At 49.3% G+C, this 22,069-nt stretch overlaps 2 protein-coding genes across 3 annotated transcripts in view; one reads left to right on the top strand and one right to left on the bottom strand.

Moving 5' to 3' along the window:
• The window catches only part of LOC8027006 (serine/threonine-protein kinase SIK2), a 70,208-nt gene extending 63,715 nt beyond the window's left edge, over positions 1–6,493 (top strand). For both annotated transcript variants that reach the window (XM_029991974.4, XM_040221140.3), the window contains exons 9-10: positions 1,157–1,372; positions 4,058–6,493. In XM_029991974.4, coding sequence (XP_029847834.2) covers positions 1,157–1,372; positions 4,058–4,954 — 1,113 coding nt within the window. In that variant the 3' untranslated portion in view covers positions 4,955–6,493. The remainder of the gene's footprint in view (positions 1–1,156; positions 1,373–4,057) is intronic.
• Positions 6,494–9,371: 2,878 nt separating this feature from the next.
• Positions 9,372–22,069, bottom strand: part of LOC121048418 — a 30,775-nt gene continuing 18,077 nt past the window's right edge. The window contains exons 3-4 of the mRNA XM_040504740.1: positions 14,664–14,753; positions 9,372–9,622 (exon numbers count right to left, since the gene is read on the bottom strand). Of these exons, the coding sequence (XP_040360674.1) occupies positions 9,527–9,622; positions 14,664–14,753 (186 nt within the window). The 3' untranslated portion in view covers positions 9,372–9,526. The remainder of the gene's footprint in view (positions 9,623–14,663; positions 14,754–22,069) is intronic.

The raw sequence follows: 22,069 nt of genomic DNA, 5'->3' as shown, positions 1-22,069 counted from the left end.
TGACCGAATTCCAAACATTGTTGCACGGTACCTTTATAGGAACGGCGTTTGTATTTCACTCGTGACCTTTTCATCACACCTTGTAACTCATACTGGGGCGACGTAAACAAAACCACGGGAGCATCCTTCAAGATGGCGTCTGCTGCCAAGTGTACTTGGCCAGATTTGGTTTTTTTGCACTGTAGTCAGACTTCATTTGAAATGGGTCCATAGAAGGTCAATGCTCCCATCACAAACAAGCGCTAGTTTTCCCCTTTCGATCTCAACAAAGCGGATATCCCTATCATTGCCGCTGGCAATCTCGTGGCCACCGCAAACGGGTGAATATTTTCGGCCGATGCCGGCACTTTGGAGAGAATGGGTGCTTGACATAAAATTTGCTCAATTCCCAAGTTTGGGAACTGTTAATAGTGGGTGCTTGTACGAAGTGGGCACTTCCGCTTTATTTTACGGTAGTCTTTTTCCTCGTACCATAGAAGTTTGAAATTTATTGCCCGGTGATCTCTATTTATAACCATTCGTGAATTTTTGTCTGCTATTGATAACTATTGAACATTTTTGGTTTCATTACTGTTTCTTTTCTTCTTAGAGTGCAGCTCTTAGGCGCCCGTTTCCGGCTTGAGCGGCGTCGGCGTAACCGCAAGGTCACGTGACCCCCCAAGGTCACCCCAAGATCACGTGACCTTCAGAGGCCACGTGAACCCCAGAGGCCACGTGACCCCCAGAGGCCACGTGACCCCCCAAGGTCACGTGATTCCCCAAGTCACGTGACCCCCCTCCCCCAACCCCTCAAAGTCACGTGACACCCCCCACCCCTGAGGTCACGTGGCCCCCTCCTTCCGAGGTCAGGTGACCACCCCAAAGCATATTCAAGAATGAGGGGAGGAGGAAAAGAAGGAGGAGGAGGAGGGGTCTACCCTCCCCTCAGTACCCTTCGCTCCTCCTCCTCAAAAGCTGCGCTCCAATTCGGCATTACAGGGAGTTGTAAACAGCTTTCACTTTTTCTTTTCTCATATTGTTTTATTTTTGTTCTATGTTTTATACAATTTTTTCTCAACTCCTGAAATAGTCCCGACAGTGTTTGAAAATAAAATTAATAAATAAGTAAGCAGGTGGGTGGCAGCATGTGGGAATGCCTCTGGTGCATGCATTGCAGTCGCTGGTGGAGGAGCGCTACGACCACCATGCGGCCATCTACTTCCTGCTGCTCGAGCGGTGGCGTGCCCAGCGCTGCGTGCAGCCAGCCTTGGGAGGGGCCTCCACCCAGGCGGCGCCCGAGGCAAGCCGCCGGCCCAGCAGCGTGGCCGAGCAGGCACTGCGGCGGCAGGAGCCTCACACGGCACTGCACCTGCAGGCGGCCCTTGCTGCACAGGTAAACATTGGACGGGTGTTGCATGGTACGGTTTCAACAGCGCTAGAAACTCAGACAAAGGGGAAGAAATGGGCAACGCAGGTCAAGCGCAGACTCACAACTGAAGTCCAGGAGGGCTGTGCCTAAGCAAGACGTCAGTGACCTTATCGAAGAAAGAACTTTAGAATTTTTACGTTCCACGAGGGGGTACATACACTGATGCGATTGGGTAGTGGAGTGGCACATGTTACGTTTCATTTCTATAGCTTTGTGGTTCTCAAACAAGGGTTCGCAAAGGCACTCTAGCCCTGCCTCATCGGTTAAGCACGGCAATAAAAATAATTAAAAACAAGCGTGTTGGTGAATAGATACAAACACTTGAAAAAATAAAACATTAAGGATGGGGACAGAAACAGGACTTCTTTCAAAGAAGTCCTGTTTCCGTCCCCACCCTTGATGTTTTATTCTTTCAAGTATTCGGCAACAAAAGTTGTCCTTTTTCAGATTGAGAAGAAACATTCCGATTTTCGGACGAGTTTTCTCGTATGTATGTCAATGACAGAAGTCTACTTCAAACTAGGCCTTAGTTATATCCATTTATTAAATCATTATCGTAATTAACCTATACCTTTCCCTTCCCCTCACCACAAACGGGGTCTTCCATCCTCTCCGCCAATCCCCAAGGGTTCCGCGAACCATCAGTGGCTGAGAACCACTGCTATGTCTCGCATCTATTTTTTTCTGTTTCATGAAATAAACCTTTAGTTGCGAGTCCTCACTTGTTCTATGTTGCTTGCTTCTTTTCTCTCCGTGTATGTTTTTTTTACGCTGTTTAGACCATGTCGTGTAGAACAAGGGTATGTGTTTTCCGGTGTTTATTAGTGAGAAAAGTCCGCACATGTTTTTCCTTGTTTATTTATTTTTTGAACACCTGTCCTCAAGCATAACTTGAGGAATTACCCAGCCCTCTGAAATGTTTCGTTCAACAAAGATATTGATGTCAACTAACATGGCGTGATAATAATGCAACTAAATGCAATGCTGCAAGCGAGCTGGACCAGAATGACGAAACTAATATCTGGAGAAAGGGAACTAGGGGGACAAAAGGCAATTTGTGTTTGTCCTTTGTCCCTCTTATTCTCCTTCTCCAGTAACATGGCATATCTGTGGTCCACTTTTGGACAATGAAATTGTGTAAGTGCTTGGGCATAGGAACCATCGCTTTCTATGCCGAGTCTACCTGACATAGAAACTGCATTGAGCATCATTACTGGTCTGGTTACTGTGATCTGTGTTCATCAGTAAAGGCAGACACAAATCAACAACTTTGAGCAAGTACTGAATAGAGAAAAGCTTGTGATTTGAGTGTGTGTTGTTATTCTTTGAAGTTCACTTCATTTGAAGCATTTTGCTGTCTCTGGGAGCTTCAAATTATTGAGAGTTGACTGTATTGAAAACAGGATCATTCGGAACTAGTGTTTGAAAATTCATTCTATGCATTTAGCTTTTCTGAATGAGTCTATGTATAGATGGCTTTCGTCAAGCTGCCCTGGACTGTGGTGTCTTGTGGTGTACCTTCTGCTGTGCTTGCTGAACATGTAACCCTAACAGGCAACAATCATTTTAAAACATTCACGAGCACTTTTCTGTTGTTCTTCGTGCTTCATGCATCATCTTTCAATGTTGTGTGCAACTCAACCACAGGTTCTCAAACTGGGCTTGTAGGAGCCCGAGGGTTTGCCAGCTGTCCCTTGAGTGACAAAATTTGCTTGACTCCACCTACCCTGGAGTGTCTAAAGACAATTTCAGCAGAACTGAATGGTGTTGCACTGCTGAAACTTTCTTAGTATGTTTAGTGGCAATTACATCTGTTGTTTTTAATGTGCAAATGGCTGTGTTTCAATAGTGTCAAAAGGGAACTTCCAAGGTGGACAGGGTTTCTTTAGCTCTAAAAAGTGTTAGAACCCTTGCTATAGAAGCAGTTTCCAGCAAGAAATAAGTAATAATAATTGATTGTTTTATGTTGTATTTGAATTTCATGTTATGGCCAAAAAAATGGCCTTACGTTCTTAGGAAATAGTTTTTTATGTTGAGTAATGTCTATGTTCGATCCTAGCCCAGTGAAGTTCAGCTCTTATTTCCTAACAGTAAGGCTTAATAGTCAGCTTTTTTTTTTTACACATTCTAATTTACCTTTTGCTTAACTTGTTTTCCACCTGGAAAACTTTCTAAAAGAGATCAAACTCACAAAGAATTACAGTCTAAGCTCGTTATAACAGACCTTGATTTTGACCAAGATTTCGGTCTGTTGTAGAAGGAGTGCGTTGTATGCAGATATGAAATTGAGTCAATGGTGCATAGAGGAAAACCAACCGAACCTCACAAATCAGTATGTTATATCCAAATGTCTGTTGTAACCAGGTCTGTTATAATGAGCTTAGACTGTATTGCTGTGCCTATTGCTGCCAGCTCTTGAGGTCTTGGTCAGCTTGAAATTTGATAGCCTTTATACCTGACAACTCCACTAAAAAGGACAACCATTCTCTGAAACATCATTTGACCAAAAATTATGGGTGGAGCTTGTTAGACGTACCTCACCGCCTGAATCCAGATGAAGCTGCCCAACAGCATTTAGACGAAAAACAAAAATACACTCGTCGTGTTTCATCATCTGAGTATGTGCTGTCCCGCCGCCCTTCCGCCCAGGTGCACCCGAGCATGGACAGCATGCGCAAACACGCGTTCAGCCACACGACGGACGGCAACCTGGCCACGTGCCGTGTGCCGGCGGTGGCCCTCAAGGGCTGGCCATTGGGCGGGCCGTGCGGGGCGCCACCGGCTCGCACCACGGTGTCCATCGATGAGGGCGTCGAGGAGGACATTGGGGAGTGCTCCCGGCCAGACTCCCCACTGGCGTCGGCGCAGGGCGGCCACCGGGACAGCCCCCCGCTCTGCAACCTGACACAGCTGCTGAGCCTCTCAGACGCCCCGGGCCCCTCGAGTCTGGACAGCCTCGACTGTCAGTTCGAGCCGGCCCTGCTGACGTCGCGGGACCTCGTGGACAGTGCTGAGGGCGCAACGGGGAGCGCGCTGGGGGCACGCGAGGGGAACCGGTCGACCAGCGACTTTCGGGAAGGCCGGCGGGCCTCGGACGGCCTCGTGGCCGGAAACTGCCCCGCGGGGCCCTCGCAGGGCCCCCGGGAGCCACCCCCGCCCTGCGTCACACCCCGCGTGGCGCCCGCGCGAGAAGAACTCTTTGGCAGTGACCGACTGGTGCGCGCGCCGCGGCCAGCTGAGGGCCATGCGCCTGAGGTGCTACCCTTGACCCTGTGGAGCCAGAGCAAGCCCCTGCAACGCCTGCAGCACCGGCGCTGGGCGTTTCAGCGGCCCCCGCTGCGCCACTGGCTGCCCACAGGGCCCAGGGGGGGCTCGCTAGGCGAGTTGCCCCCGCCGCGGCAGCCGCACCTGTCGGACTCGGAAGTGGGAGGCCCCGCCGCCGAGGGCAGGGCTGCCAACCCGTCTAGTCACCTGTATGGGGCGTGGACCCACCGGGGCCCCGCCGACTGGGACCTTCTGCCCAGCGACCAGATGGACACACTGTGAGGACGTTGGCCGTCTCTCTTTCCCCGAGAAACGTGGAGAGTGTTCTCCGTGCGAGGACGCACAGGCGAGGGCCACCGTAGCCGTCTTCGAGTGCAGTCGCCGTCATTGTGATAGTCTTGTGTCTGTCCTAGATCCCTCGAAGACGCAACTGCCCTCGTTAGATACCAAAGGCGGCGTCCAGTCCCAACTGGGCCTCGTGGATGTAGAGTAGCTCAACGGCCTCCGATGGGAACCGAGCGTCGGAAACTCGATCTCCAAGCGCGGAACTTCGATTAATTTATATCGTACGGACTTAGTGTGACGACAGGACAAGTGTGTTGTGGAAAGTAGGCAAATAAGCAACTTTTTAGTTCACCAAGGCACCTTTACAGCTCCACTTAATTGATTTCACCATTTTAGTAACTTCATCTTCGCATCAGCAGCCGTAGCGAGTGAAGCCTCCTGTACGAAAATGAAGAGCAAACCCGCATATGCTTTGTTATGCCGATGTTTAGCCATGTCCAGATCACCTTTTTATTGTAATAATAGGAATGCAGTTTCATACCTTCGTTTCCACTGGGCGTGGGATTGTGCAGTCTGCCATTTTCGTGGAGAGTGTCTAGACTGTATTTAATCTCGTGGATTGCTCTTGGCATGATTGCAGCGCACGGTGACATATCTATGCTTGCATGATATGCAAAATGTTTTAAAATAGTACTGTGAACAGCGTTCCCACTGGTCATATGTGGCAGCACAAAACTCATGAAGGGAACTCGGTGTGGCTTCGCAGACATGGGACACCAAAGGATTGTTCGCACAGTTGCGTTTGACTGCACTAAGACTGCTTGCGTCGAGCTGTTGCTATGGCAACCCTTACAATTAGACAATGGGGGAGTGCTGTGCTGCACGACGCGACGCAGCGCAACGCGGTCGACGCAACTGTGTGAACGAGCCTTAAACGTAGCGTAGCACTTATTCTTTTGGTTTTGTCTCAAACTAACTTTTTCCAGACGCTTTCTCAAAACCCCCTGGTCTCCAAGCTTCGCGCCACTGGCACATATCTCAAAGTATGCTTGGGAGGAAAGTGAAGCAGTGCGCCTAGCCACTTCCAGTGCTGCCACAAGACCTAAAGGAGCGTGTTTTCTTTTGGCAGCTTGCCTATTCACAAGGGCAGCGCTGTAGACGCTCCATTTCTAACCTTGGCCAGGACATGGCGTTCTCAGTCTGGCTTTCCCCGGCGCTGCTTCTACCATTGCTCTTGCTGCGCTTGAAGGAATCTCTCGAGAAGACCTCGGCTGCTTCCTTCCTTAATGTGCGCCTGTGTTCACACATCTTGTTTAATAGTGTACTACTGCCAGTAGGGAGGCGACATCCAAACAGTTGAAGCCGCTGAAGCTCGAATGGAGAGCTTGCATTTCAGTAAGTTGCAAGATGGGAGCATGAAACAGATGGGGTGCAGAAGAGCCTTGTGTTGCCGTGCCAACCGTGTTGTGTGAATTGCGGTAACGCTCGTCAAAGTGATTTTTTTTTCTTCTGTGAAATAAATGATTCTGCCTCTTTTGTAGTATGATTCATGGCTCGCTTCTCATTGCCTTTGGCTGCCTCCTTTCCACATTTAGAGCGCAGCTCTTAGGCGCCCATTTTCGGCTTGAGTGGCGTCACCGTAGGCATAACCGCACGGTGCATTATGGGACGCGTGACGTCACTGATGACGTCATCAGTGACGTCATCCGCATCGTCATTGCCACTGATGACGGCAACGTCATCGTCACTGATGACGTCATCGTCACGTGACCTCACAGGGGTCACGTGACTCCCGTGAAAACACGTGACCCTCATGAGGCAGCGTTGACGCTGCTCGGACGAAGGAATAACACAGGGTGAGGAGGTGAGGAAAACAGAGAAGGGTATACCTTCCCCTCGGTACTCTTCCCTCCTCCTCCTCAAGAGCTGCGCTCTAATTCGGCGTTACAGAGAGTTGTGAGCGGCTCTCATTTTTTTTACTCCGACCATGTGATGTGGTTTGCTGCTGCGATAGGGGCCTCTAGTGCAGAGACTTGGATGGGGTTGTACAGTTTGAATTCTGAAGATGCAGTGATTTCCCTACACACACCCTAGGGGGGGGGGGGGGGGGGGGTACACCCCCCCCTTGTTTTTCTGAAGTCACCCCCTTAATTCTCAATGATTCTCCTCTGCTCTCTCTCTCCTCCTCCTCTTCCCCCCTCCCCATTCCGCCCCCCCCAATTTAGATTTCTGGGCAAACCCCTGTAAAGGGTTACTCTAGAGACCGGTTATAACGTAGTCAACTGGATTCGAAAATCGCTTCGCTATATACGCTTCTTCGTATAAATAACATGAAAAAAAAAAAGAGAAAACGGGTTGTTACGGGCACATGTCTATCGAGCCTGCAGAGAGTGGTCGAGGCTTCCCTGCCCGCGTCCTCTGCTAGATCGGAGCCTTTTCTCACCAACTGCGAGAAGCTCCGATCGAAAAAAGATCCTGCTACGTACGGACCGTGTTGGCAGCCGCGACGGCCCCGCGGAGGACGCTGGCGGTAGACGGCATTCTTTACGTTTATGCTCACTCCGTCGAGGATGGCACGCTTTTGATTCAAGGAGATTGTCTTCGTCTTCCCCGTCGAGGTGCCGGCGGTGCCGGGACTCTCCGTCATTGAGTGGCGATAATTCGCCGAATCGGTGCTTGAGCAAAGTAGACTTTCGCGCAAGAGCGACCTCACCGACCAGACGCCGACACGGACCACGAAGCAAGCAAAGAAGCGTGCAGGGCACCAAGTTCGCGCTCAATCTTGGGTTCGTGGGCCGCGTTTGCAAAACGAGCTGCAGCGTGCGAGGAGTCAAAACTCAAAAGCGTTCACCTTCTGCGAACGTGTCTGCTTCTCCGCCCAGTTTCCTCGCCACACTGGCCACGCGACAATCAAATAATGCAAGCGTGCTTACTGCTCCGGCTCTCCCATGCCACGACGGCTTCGCCGCGTGCGATGCAGTAAAGCCGCTTCCCAGAAAAGGAGCGGGGAGCAGACGACGTTGCAAAGGCTGCCGCCGGCGGCCTTTCCAGCATCTTCTGCAGCCTGTTCTGGGTGGCTTCTTGGCCGCAGCACAAAGTGCGGCAATCTGAAACTTAGTAAACTTTTCGATTTCTTTTAATTATCACAAATTTTTTTTTGCTATATCCGCAGGAGTTTTTTTCAATTTTCTTCGCTAAAAACAAACAAATGCATTGAAAACGGGAATGGGAAATCGTGATCGCTTTGCTGTAGCCGCTATTTCGTTATAACCGACTTCGTTATAACCGGTCTCGACAGTACTACTGCAGGGAGATCTTTGCAAACAATAATTTCTTGCGTTGCGTCTGGAGAATAGCGTAGGTACAATGACTACCGTTTCATCAAAGCTGCTTTATAGAACATGGTTTTGTCGACCACTTTTGGATTCAGCATCATCTCGTTGAAAGAGAGTTATCAAACATCTCATAATGGAACAGCGGTAGGCTCTAGTCATCTCTATAATCATCTGTTCTTTTTTTTTTTTTTTTCTCAGAACAGCAATGGCTTTCATTTTGCTTTCACTTAATCGGTGACACGATGTTTGTCGTATCTACTTCCGCATTTATAGGTGAAAAGATATTTGAGGTTTTGAAGTGAAAAGAAGCACATAATAATGGATATCTTGTAACATTCACTGTATGCAAATGTTCATTGCTCCCATTATTTTTCTTATTTTCACACAGATAAATTACCTATAGCATAATAACGGGGTATTGTAAATTTGCGTGCTTACACCATTGCAAACTGATACTCATTAGATTGGTCTGTTGGCAGGTCTGCTGTTCTGCAGATTTTCTCTGAATAAAGTTAGAATAAATATGAATAGACATGGCACTTTAATTCCAATCGAGCATAATGCCACAAAGATCTCAAATTTTTTTTAAATAGTTTCAATGATCACTTTTTTATTCTTAATCTGAATTTCGCTCTCCAAACAATGGAATGCTTCTCATGCGTAGCTTTTCAGTAATTCACATGCCCTGTTTTTTTTTTTTTTTGTTTTTTTTTTTTTATGTAACACAATTAAAACTCATATCTTGCTCCATGAATTGTCAGAAACCAGATGTCGCCATTCAGGTAAGATGTAATAAGCATTTATTTTCTTGATAATCTAATAGTAAAATCTAAATTATTCCAGGAACCGCGAGAGTTGTTTAAATTTTGCAAAGGTTTTAGAAAGCATTGTAGTGCTACTAAATTTGTTGTATGCCCAAAATTTCATTAAATGGCGCGAAGCGATTCAATAAAATGTTTTGAGGAAATGTTCACGTATTTGATGAAATGTTATTTAATTAAATAATGTTTGATGAAATGTCTGGTGCCTTCATTGAATATGTTTATTCAAACAAAAAAAAATATTGTGAAGTTAATAACATGTATTCAAAAGAGATATACTTTTTATTTTAACAAGAATACTTTTTGTTTCACCCTGCTTCTATGGTATCATTTCCAGGTTAGAAATGACAAAATAACGGAACTCTGCTCCCTCTGCATTGTTTTCTGAAACGCGTGATATTTTTCTGTTGACGTTAGGGAGTAATTCCGCCGTGCAGGCATTTTATATTCATAGCACTATCACTTGTCTGTACCAGGACGATGGTGTAGGTTATCACTGCACCAACCACCTGAAAAGAGGGAGAAAAAAGTTAATGTAGTGTATTTAATTTTTACTATAGCAACTTGTGTAAGAGATTTCTTTTATCCTCAGCGCACGTCGGTCATTCGCGTTATACAATGACGTGCGGCTGAAGATCGGCAAGATTTGAACAATCCCCTGCCCATCTTAACAGGTACCCTCTAAGAGTGTGCGGAGTTTTAGGGTCCTTCGCAGTTCTAATTTCCCAGTATCTGGGGCCATTAGATCCTTGACCGGCAGGCTTAAAGCCTGTTCACACATACACCGCACGGGGTTACCTCAGCGCAGCGCTGGAAACAGCTAGCGCTGACCTCGCTGATATAGCGCTTACTTCTCCCTCTATGCGTGATAAAGCACTGCATAAATGTGCGCTCAAATCGGCGCTGTTCCTAGTGCCGATTTAGCGCAGCAATAATGTATAAACCGGCCTTCACTGTAAAATGCCAAATAACAGTCCACCCGAAATTTGGAGACGACCTTGGGGGGGGGGGGGGGGGGGGGGGGGGAAACTAGCTTATGGGCGCTTGTTAGGTTACGGTGCAAAAATGCGAAGGGAGCCCGTGATAAGGTGGGCTTCACCGCTCCACACCGGCGTGCTCGGAGAAGTGGCTGATACGGAAAAGCATGCTCAGAAGTCGGGTGTGGAGTGCTTACATCCTTGCGTATTTTTCAACCATTTCAGAAGTAGTGGTTGGACGCTTATTAGCATGGGCGCATGCTCAGCATTTTACGAGTTGTGAAGATATGATTACTCAATCTACCTTGAGTGAGGTCTGTGGCGTTTTGTTTTAGCGATATACAACATAACTATAGAAACGAAAGTATTATTTAAAAGAAGCGAAAGGCACAAAACCCAGGAAAGCCCTCTATGGCTGCGTTTGCAACTTAACAAGCTTATCAGATGGGTGGTTTACACTTTCAATTACTGACTTTTTTTTAAGTTTAAATGATGCAGGTAGGTGGAAAAGGAGGCTCCACAGAACATGCACTACTTTCAAAGTATCACGAATATAATCCCTGGAGAAGCTCCGCCTAAAAACAACTGAATCTGAGTTGCTCGTCAGATTATTTTTGCGCACACGCGCATGCAATTTTAAAGCGCCCTACAGTTGTAATACATGCATGGATGAGTTTATGTCTATGAACTGCAACCAGCTTTGAAACATTTTAAATGACATCAGGACTACAGACATTGACGAAACGCAAGCAACGCGATTCAACTTGCGATGCCTCGTAGCCCTCTCTTTCCCTCCAAAGAGTGGCGTAACCAGGCACTTTTGAATGGGGAAGGATTAAAACTCTGTAAGACGCTTCGATTTCTCCCTCGAAAAAAAAAAAAAAAGTGGTTGAGTTTTCGCTTGCCTTATTGTGGAATCACAGAGCCTGGTCGCAACTGTCATATTCATAGAGTTATTATAATGTACGCTAGAGGTTCAAGTGGCGCTAGTGTGCTGCTGCAAATTGAAGCAGACAGCAACCAGTCGGAAATTGACTTCCGGTAATGCATTTCTATGGGGAAAAGCGAGTGAATTTTCTCGCTGCGCTCGATTATAAGAGCAAATATCACGAATATTTCGTACGTACTAGGCACATTGGAACATTTCTCAATCACGCAGACAAAATAACTGGTCAGTAACGGCGTTTTTTTTTTGTTTTTTTTTTAATTCGTGGCATGAAAAACGGTGCTAAAACCGCTTCGTACATGTATTTATGTGCACTGTCGGACACCGTTAGCGCGAACACGGCATCGGCGCTTTCCACCATGCGGGATATACATGTCAAACGAACGAAGGACATGTGGAAAACCAAGAGGGACGGCAAGAACTACGCAGTAACACTGGATAAGTAACTCCTTGTGCACGCAGGTTATCAAAACAAGTTGAAAGCCACGTAATATATATAGTCCGATTTGCAATAAATAAGTACTGATTCTTTCTGCTCGTGATTGTGCGCAAAGATGCATGTTCTGGGTTCAAATCATCAACCGCACGCTCCAAATCTTTGCAAATAGCAAGAAGTCAGAGAATAGGGGCCCGATTAAAACTGCCCGACATAGGAAATAATAAAAAGGCACACCTTGCGTAGTCCACGTACTTTATTTCTTACATTCGAATGTTTTTTAACCGATCGTAAAGTTGCACAACGGAGTCATTTTCATAGAGTGACAGGACGAGCATGTTAGCAATATATAAGCGCCATCGCAATGCTAGGTAACTTTGAACACACTTTACATTCCTTTCGATCGTTAGTTTGCTTAGAATCGTCGCTCGTTTTTACATACCTGCCATGGAACATAGGTTTGGGCCTGAAATATAGCGGAGGTTAACATCGCTTAGTGGAAAAGAAAAATGCTGTAACTAAAGCAATTACACTTTTACAATATTAATAAATGTACATACTATCCGGTACAACCGAAATAATAAAAGTTATTCATGTTATTTTCCGGTGAAGAGACAAATTTCACGCGCGTTTTCCCATAGGAATGCACAGGAGCACCGCAAAAGTAGACTGGTTGCTGTCTGCTTCAATTTGCCTCCCGGAAGTCGCATAGACACTAGCGCCAGTTGAACCTCTAGCGTACATTGTAATAACTCTATGGTCATATTTACTCTAAATCTAGCTACAGTACATCAAGAAAGCCCTGATGGCACACCACTTCGCAGAAACCGGAAACAGGCCTGTTCCCCTAGGCCAGGGGGCGCTGTAGCGTTACGAGACGCGACCACAAACGAGGTGCCTTTGCTAGCATCCAAGAGAAGCGGCCATTTAATGCTTACGTGAAACGGCGTCCCTAGCGCCCCATCATGTACCGTCCAGGGGCGTAGACCAGCGTCTGTCAGTTTCCTCGGCGTCTGCTCATGGTTCATGCGCACTAACAGCGTTTGAAAGGACGCGACGCTACGCACAGTGTAAGCGCGACCTAAAAACATCCTATGTTTCTCGCCAAGGGCGCTGTTCACAACTTGAGAGCTACAGGTCTATTATATTTAATTGATTTCGGGTAGAGCGCTGAATGATTCAAGATGAAGCGATGGACTTGAGCCAAATATGGCGGAGCGTCACCGCAAATCAAATGTGGCGGCGCGGCGCCAATGCGCCGAGAAACTGAGGAAGAGGAAGAGACGAGAGCGCGGAGACGTCAGAACGCCGAGCTCTGGATGAAGTGATTAGTGGGTAGACCTAATGCTAGCAGCCTTTGTCTCCATCGCGCTCATATCGAACACGTATAGAACGCCGAATGCCGGCATCCGGCGTTTGGCTCTCGCATCCGACCGCGTTCGAGGAGTGCAGTGGAGACAAAGGTGGGTAGCTTTATGTCTCTAGGGTTCTTGCACGAGACCATGATGTAACGCTAGTAATCTCACCGCAACCCGCCGGAATCCATGTTGGAGGCATTTGTCACTGTTATGCTATGTTTTGTGTTCTTTGGGGCCGTGTTCGCACTGTAGTTTGTCCGCTCACTCGAGGTCTAAAATGGTCAGTTGCACCGTAATTAGTTGTTCCAGCCGTAAAGGTCGGCGACAACGGAGCTACGGCTAGCGATATTGTTTTCTTTTTTTTTTTCTAGAATTCCGGAAATCATTAGGAATTATGGACAAGGTGACGCTCGATCGATCGGTTCGCCGGCACAACCTCGACCAGGCGGGTAAAGACGGGAGGAGAACACGGCAAATCCTGGGCGCTAACATCTCCAGTCCTGAGAGAAAGCGTAGGAAGCGACAAAAGAGCGCAGAGAAAGAAAACAGACGAAGGGTTAGGCGTGTTTGTTTTGCCGAGACAAATTGAAGTTTATCAAGCGCTTGTCAATTTTATTTAGTTTTGTCAGTGCGCGACTCTGGTCCTTTTCTGCAAAGTAAGAGAGACAATGACAAGGTAAAGACCTTACATTTAATGTTTTGCTGTTTCTTTATGCATGCAAACGCGACGGCGGTGATATGGGCTCATCGGGACCGCCAACTCGGACCGCCGATGTCCGCTTCTATGTCCCGCAATGGACCTTTTCCACATACCGATGGCACCAGGCGGTTGCTGCACGAACTAAAAATCGAGGAAGTGACCTACCTGTGCTGCCAATCGATAATGGGAGCTACGCTACCAGTTTCTTCGCGCTCTGAGCAGCGGCGCCTGCCCAATGCGACTTCAAAGAGGGGCATCCGTGGCGTCCACCCAAACGTCGTGTTTTCTTTTCCGTCGACGTTCTCTTTTCGAGTAACACAATTATATATATGCTGCAGTTACGTGTACTACTCGCTGATATACAGGCTCCTTCCGATTTTCCTCGATTTTTCGTTCCGACTTCCGCCGCTTGGTATCGGGCGCTCGCGCGTGCGCAGAACGCTTCTCGGAAAAGGTCCATTCCGAAGCGGCCAAATGCATGAAACCTTTCGCTCTAGATTATTCTATTAACTATATAATCTCGAAAGAAAAGCTCCGTACCCCAACTAAGGGTTTTTGGACTCCACTTTGTGTCAGGTGAGGAACCTCTTTGCGATTGACTAGGACAATATTCTAGAATGTGATTATACAAAGACGGCTCTTTTACTCTACGGCACCACTGCTGCCTTAATAAGACGCCGAATGCCTCCAACATGGCGCCAAGGTACTGATAGCAGACGAGAATGTTGGTTTCGATTTCGAATCTAACCGGAAGTGACATCAGGTGCAAGACAGCCAAAGCTACAAGCGCGCATGCTAGCCTCGCGGTCTGCAGTAGAACGCTTCAAAGCAGCAACCTCGTGCTCTCATGCTTGTGGCACTGGCAACCATTCAAACCAGAGCTCGGCTGCAGTTACAGTTCACTGTAGCTCGGCGCTCTGATTTCCCCGCGCGCTCTCGTCTCCTTTCCATCAATTTCTTGGCGCATTCGAGCGTGCTCGCACAAGACGCGTGAACCAAAAATGGCGACGCATCCGCAATATCCAGCGGGAGCACCCCCAGCACGATCACAAAATGGCAGCACTTGGGCAAGTCAGAATGTCCAGCGCTTTAATTTAGTTGTCCCGAGAAGACACCTCCCCTGGAGGACTTACAACGACGATGAGAGGAAGGTTGATCACGAACATGCCGCAGCCCGTCAGGCAACCCTGAGCATCTTCAGCAGCCAGCACGAGCATGTGGAGCTGAAACCCAAAGGGTAGAAGACATGCGCGGCAGCCCACTATTTCCCAAATGGCTGGTTGGAGAGTTTTTCGGTATGAACTGCGCGTGGGCATATGGCCGAAAACTGAGCTTCCGAAACGCCATTTTTGTTCTCCTTGTGGCTTATCTTTTGACCCCAAATTCCGTACAAAGTCTTCTCTGTCCTTAGCAATGGTGCCCTTTGTTTGCTACTAAAGAATCGACAAATTAAGTCTTCGACAAGTGGAAGCAGTATTTTCGAAAAAAAAAAGGGGGGGGGGGGACGGGGTAGTAATATTTATTTATGTATAATAAAGACCACGAACGATAAAAATGTTCCCAATGAATATATAATTCTCTACGTGCCTATTTCAGGTGACTTGTAAACTAATCGATTGGACCTGACCACAGGTTCGATATGACTGATAAAAAATACAGCGATTTGGAGACAAAGATCTCTACTGGAGCATTCGTTTCACCATGTGTAAGGTGGCCTTGCAGAATCCTAAGATGAAAGTGTAGCTAATTCTAGAAAAATTATATTTACGCACGATAGGAGAGCCTTCATTGATCTGCATTCGCTAACAGTTTAAGAAATACAAGGTGTAACAGCTTTTGCTCGCAGCCAATGTGTCCATGACCTGGACCGAGATTATAGGAAATATTTGCTGGGGGTCATGACTGTGTGCGCTACTGCTGAGCACGTGCTAACGGTGCACTTCAACAGTTCCTTTGCAACGTGCATTCCGCACCATAATGATTGTCGGTCTTTGCAGCCTCATAATGTAAACTGAGCATGCGAATGTGGCCGTCCAGTGAATACCCCCTATACTCCACCTCACAAGTTGTCAGCTTGCACGCAAGCACTCGCGCTGGGAAGGCACTTTTAAAAACCACGCGCTCGCGTTCCTACGTTCGCTAGCTCTGAAGGCATACATGGGAGCATAAATACAATCCCTCCAAATCATTTCCACAAAACCATACGCGTATTTACGAGCGACTTTGTGCATTGAAACAATTGTAGCATAAGAGGTGCAGTCATTAGGTTGCCTAATGCAATGCAAAGAGACTGGAATGTTTCGCGTCCTGGCAGGGAATAGCAATCCCGTACCTGCCGCGTTGGGCTTCGTTGACCACGCGAAGCTCCTTATCTAGCGGACGCTACGAGCTATCCTAGGCTAGGCTGCCTTCATGTGCGCTTCGCATAGGGTGATGCCAACTGCCTGTTTCCCTTTCCCACACCCTCGTCCAACGACATTTTGTTCCCCATTGTTTCCCCGTGCTCCGGAAAGTGGCCTTTGTGTCCATCGGTCCTCCCATCCGAGGGGGAAAATGCTAATCCTCCCTCCGTGGGTTCCACAACGCTGCTCCGAACTTGTGAAATAAGTAGCCTGTTTCCGGGAAGGTTATAAGCCCACGGATTATCGCCGAGGACCAAAATGGCTGCTGGTTTGTCGGCGAGTGGTATTACAAAGGGTGACATCACCCTAGCAAAGCGCACAAGAAGGCTCCCTATCCTAAGCAATCCCGCTCTGTGGACGGAGCCCGTGATACGCTCTCCGCGCGTCGTTGTGCCCCCTCTCCAAGGTCACGTGATACTCGCATGGCCTTGGATTGGCTCCGATGGCTCGTAGCATTCGCTGCGCTCGGACGTAAGGTGAAATGGAGTACAATAGGGAATTGTAGTAGACCGTTTTAGAGCGCAGCTCTTAGGGGCCCGTTTCCGGCTTGAGCGGCGTCGCCGTCGGCGTAACCGCGCGGTGCATCATGGGAAATGTCCCATAATGCACCGCGCGAGCCCCCCACCGGGGTCACGTGACCTCGTGGGGGGTCACGTGACCCCCCGAAGTCACGTGACTCCCCTGAGGTCACGTGACCCCCTCCTCGAGGTCACGTGACCCCCCGAGGTCACGTGACCCCCGCCGATGTCGCGTGACCCCCCGATGACGTCATCGTCACTGATGACGTCACCGGCATCCACATCGTCATCGTCATCATCACTGATGACGTCATCGGCATCCACATCGTCATCGTCATCATCACTGATGTCGTCATCGGCATCCACATCGTCATCGTCATCATCACTGATGACGTCACCGGTATCCACATCGTCATCGTCATCATCACTGATGACGTCACCGGCATCCGCATCGTCATCGTCATCATCACTGATGACGTCACCGGCATCCACATCGTCATCGTCATCATCACTGATGACGTCACCGGCATCCACATCGTCATCGTCATCATCACTGATGACGCCACCGGCATCCACATCGTCATCGTCATCATCACTGATGACGTCACCGGCATCCATATTGTCATCGTCATCATCACTGATGACGTCATCGGCATCCACATCGTCATCGTCATCATCACTGATGACGTCACCGGCATCCACATCGTCATCGTCATCATCACTGATGACGTCACCAGCATCCACATCGTCATCATCACTGATGACGTCACCGGCATCCACATCGTCATCGTCATCATCACTGATGACGTCACCGGCATCCGCATCGTCATCATCACTGATGACGTTACCGACATCCGCATCGTCATCGTCATCATCACTGATGACGTCATCAGTGACGTCACTGATGTCGTCACCGGCATCGTCATCGTCATCATCACTGATGACGTCATCAGCGACGTCACTGATGACGTCACCGACAATCGCATCGTCATCGTCATCATTACTGGTGAAGTCATCAGTGACGTCACTAATGACGTCATCGGTACCCGCATCGTCATCGTCACTGATGACGTCATCGGTGACGTCAGTGATGACATCATCGGCATTGGGGGTCACGTGACCCCCCCCCCGGTTAGTTTAACCCCCCCCCCCCCAGTGCCCTTCCCTCCTCCTCTTCAAGAGCTGCGCTCCAATTCGGCGTTACAGGGAGTTGTAAGCGGCTTTCATTTTTTCTCCTCCGCTACGGTATCCGTGAAGAAAACGCCGCAGCTGCGCATGCGCGCCGCCAGCCTTCTCTGCAGAGTTGAAGGTCTTGTGGCGGATTACGGAGCGCTATCCGGGTGCTTAGCGGGCTGCGGGAACGGTCTACTACAATTCCCCAATGATACTGCATGCGGCCTCAGTTATGACGGGAATAAAGCGCCATACGCACATTCGCGTTTGAACGCGAATGTGCGGAGTCCTTGCGGCCAGGCGCGGTGGCTGGCGGACCGACGCGCGCCTTCCCGCAACGCTCGGTAGCGCGACGCAAGCGAGTAGAGACTCGTTCAACTTTCCGAAGCGTTGCGGTGCGTTCGGGCGCGTTCGACCAATCAGGAGCCGAAAGAGGAGAGGGGGTGACGTGTTCGCTCACCCCACCCGGCCCACTCGGCGAGACGTATCCGGTTCGCCGGTCGCAGTGCTTGCTTTTTCGTTTTGGGGAGCGGTGGACACTGTATTTTCCAAGGCTGCGATGGTTCAAGCTTGACAAAACTACGAAAACTCCCTAATAGGGAGTTTCCGTAGATCGTTTTCGCCGTCCCGCAAGGCCCTCCGCAACCCGCTACGATAGCGAGAACTCCACAGTCAAGGCTATCGGCGCGCAGGCGCAGTAGTAACTTCTTCGTTGCGGAACGCTTAGCGGAGGGGGCAGCGCGGTCTACGAAAACTCCCAAGATCGAACGCTTCGACGCTGTCGCCGTGCGCCGCCATGTCGCCTTCGATTTCGCTTACTATTGGTGAGCCACTAGCGACGATAGCGCGTTCTTATTGGCTCTTGACCGCGGTTGACTGCGTGTCAACGCAACTGTGCGTACAAGTTTGGCGCAAGCGGTCTTCGCAACGCAACGCGTCCGCTCGCCGCTACGGAACGCACCGCGCTCAAACGCGAATGTGCGTATGGGCCTTAAGAACCATACCCGAAGGGGGTTTCCTTCCCATTCTGTAGCCTGCGTATGTTTGCAACCCTCGTCTTATACGCCTACGTTGATAAAAACAAACATCTGTTTAGCTCGTTGCCATTCTCTAGAATAAAGAAACTGCGCGAACCAATGTAAGCACCGCTACGCAACAATGCGGCGTCGGTTTTACTAATGGTCTTCTTTTGCATTCACCCTTCTGAACGCGCACGTGATTTCCGAGGCGCCCCAATTTTTGGCGTAATATTGCACCGTTCTCGAATGAAAGGAAGACCATAGTACAATTATTACGCTTTTAATATGAATAACACAGAATGTACGTTCCGGCATTTTGTTGAGGATATACCCCATGTAAAAATCTGCAATTATCTCCAGCCGAAGAGCCGGAACGATGTTTTTACAACTTAAAGGAATACTACAACGAAATTTCGGCGCTTATTTTATGGTCTATATGTGTTCAGAGGAGCAGTATCACATCGAACACAATAATATCTTGTTAAAAAAGTAACGAAAAGGAATTTTAAAACGAATTAAACGATTTTCAAAGAGCACCTGGTGGATGTCGCTAACGCCTCGTTTGTAATGCCCGTCTAGGAACCTTGACAGCTAGTGACGGTGAGTGTCTCGCCTCCAGCCACGACGAGTGAAGAGGGGAAGAAGGAACTCCAATCTTCCCGAGAATCCCTTTTGTGTGTTCCAGAAGTAGCCATTGTCCCCCTACAATATTACAAAAGATTAACCCGTCACTTAAAATTCGTACAAAAGCAGCCGCTTCGGTGACTGGAACGACTAGGCCATCCCCTCGACGTCAGCCTCGCCGTAGCTTTGCTCGTCCCGAGACGACCTACGTCATGATTGCGTCGGATGTCACGTGCTCTAAGCTGGGCCTTCTCCGAGCGCTTGCTAGAGTGGGCCGTTTATAACAAAAAATACAGCCACCAGGCTCAAAATGCAAACGTGCGATTGTCATTTACGGATATTGCGGATCATATTCAACCTATTTTTGAACACGACGGATATATTTCAAATTTCGTTGAAGTATCCCTTTAAAACACAGGTTTTCAGTTGTAAAACACACGTTTTAAGTTGACGCTCGTATTCACACATATTCGATTACAAACGAACTTTCTCGACACCCTGTGAATTGTTTCCCCACCCGTGTCTGATACTATATTGTCACGGGTGGTGACCAAAGAAAACAGAAAATGAACAAGAAGAGATAAACGTTTAATGTGGCGAACTTGTGCCAAAAATAAAAGGGTACAAAAGATAATAACGGAGCGTCGCGGGCGTCGATGTCGGCGAAACCGCAGGATCGAGCGCAGAGGCGAGACTGACTCGACAAGGTCGCGGGCGGCCTCTTATCTAGAATGAGTCACTATCTCGAAGATTCGGCGAAAGCGGCTCGAGCGTCGCGTGATCGGGGCGAGAATGAACACGCACTTTCTAGAAAACAAAAGCAGGAATAAATGATAGAAGTTACGTGCGGTACATGAATAGACGAGAACTTTCTGGGGGTCCGTGACCGAGCGTTGCTTTCTCAGCCCTGCGCGCGGCATTATCCCCCCTTTAAAAGTGCATCGTCCCGATGCAGCACAAAAACGGAAAACAAAAAAAAACAAAAGGACAGCAGAATAGCTAGCCGGAGTTCACAGTCCACAGTTCACTCGTCGACGAGAGTGGAGAGTCCTATCGTTCGTAATACGGCTTCAGCCGGACGACATGCACCACCTCGGGTCGCGGCTGACGTCTTGCAGATGGGCGCGTTCCGTCGGGTAGAACTTCGTAGTTCAGATCGCCGAGGCGTCGGATGATCTTGTAGGGCCCAAAGTAGCGCTTCAGCAATTTCTCACTGAGGCCGCGGCGACGGATGGGCGTCCATACCCACACCCTATCTCCGGGCTGGAAGTGGACGTCCCTGCGACGAAGGTTGTAGCGGCCGGCGTCGACGTGTTGCTGGTCTTGAATCAAGAGTCGGGCGAGCTGGCGAACTTCTTCGGCGCGTTGAGCAACCGCCTGGGCGTCGTCGCTCTCGTTGTCAGATGGCTCATGGGGCAGCATGGCGTCCAGCATGGTCGTTACCTTCCGACCATGTACCAGCTGGAAAGGGGTGAATCCAGTGGTCTCTTGAACCGCCGTATTGTAGGCGAACGTGACGTAGGGCAGCACCTCGTCCCACGTCTTGTGCTCTACGTCGACGTACATAGAGATCATATCGGCGATTGTCTTGTTGAGTCGCTCCGTCAGCCCGTTGGTCTGCGGGTGGTACGCAGTTGTACGACGATGGCTGGTATGACTGAGTCGGAGGATTTCTTGGGTCAGTTGTGCCATGAACGATGATCCGCGATCTGTAATCAGAACTTCTGGAGCGCCGTGCCGGAGGACGATGGACTCAATGAAAAACTTGGCAACTTCCACAGCAGTCCCCGAAGGAAGAGCTTTCGTTTCGGCGTACCGTGTGAGATAATCTGTGGCGACGATGATCCAGCGGTTCCCCGACGTCGAAGGCGGAAAAGGACCAAGTAGATCCATTCCGATCTGCTGGAAGGGTGCAGTTGGAGGAGAAATAGGCTGCAGGAGTCCGGCCGGCCTCGTCGGAGGTTTCTTGCGTCGCTGGCACTCGTGGCATGATCGTGTGTACAGGTGGACGGTCTTGGGGAGCTTGGGCCAGTAATACTTTTCACGAATACGGGCCAGTGTCCGGCTGTATCCAAGGTGTCCGGATGTCGGGTCGTCGTGACATGCTTGAAAGATCTCCCCTCGAAGGTCGGTCGGGATTACCAGCAGCCACGGCGAGTTGTTGTTCCCGAAGTTCTCTTTGTAGAGTACACCTTGTCTAATGGCGAAGGTCGGCAGGGCTCGTGAAAAAACACGTGGTATGGCACTCCCGCGCCCTTCCAGGTGCTCTATTAGTGCGCGCAGCTCAGGATCGTCTCGCTGACGTCGGGCCATGTCGTCGCTGTTCACTGCGCCCAGGAAACACTCGTCGTCATCGTCGTCGCTGCTGTCGGAAGGTGTTTCGACGGGAGCTCTGGACAGGCAGTCGGCGTCGCTGTGCTTGCGGCCTGACTTGTAGACTACGGTCATGTTGAACTCTTGTAGTCGGAGACTCCATCGAGCAAGGCGTCCTGACGGGTCCTTGATGTTCGCAAGCCAGCAGAGCGAATGGTGGTCCGTGACTATGCGGAACGGGCTTCCGTATAAGTACGGACGAAACTTCGTGATCGCCCAGACGACCGCAAGGCATTCTTTTTCAGTCGTGGAGTAATTTCGCTCCGCCTTGGACAATGTCCGACTTGCGTAGGCGATGACTCGCTCGGTGCCTTCTTGTACTTGAACCAGTACCGCGCCAAGTCCTGCGTTACTTGCGTCCGTGTGAATCTCGGTTTCCGCATCCTGGTCGAAATGTCCAAGAACGGGAGGCGCCTGCAGTCGTCGCTTC

Source organism: Ixodes scapularis, unplaced genomic scaffold (assembly GCF_016920785.2).
Source record: "Ixodes scapularis isolate PalLabHiFi unplaced genomic scaffold, ASM1692078v2 PGA_scaffold0__279_contigs__length_252992795, whole genome shotgun sequence".
Classification (NCBI taxonomy): Eukaryota; Metazoa; Arthropoda; class Arachnida; order Ixodida; family Ixodidae; genus Ixodes; species Ixodes scapularis.
Note: the sequence above shows the minus strand (reverse complement) of the source record. Positions and strands in the feature narration are given on the sequence as shown.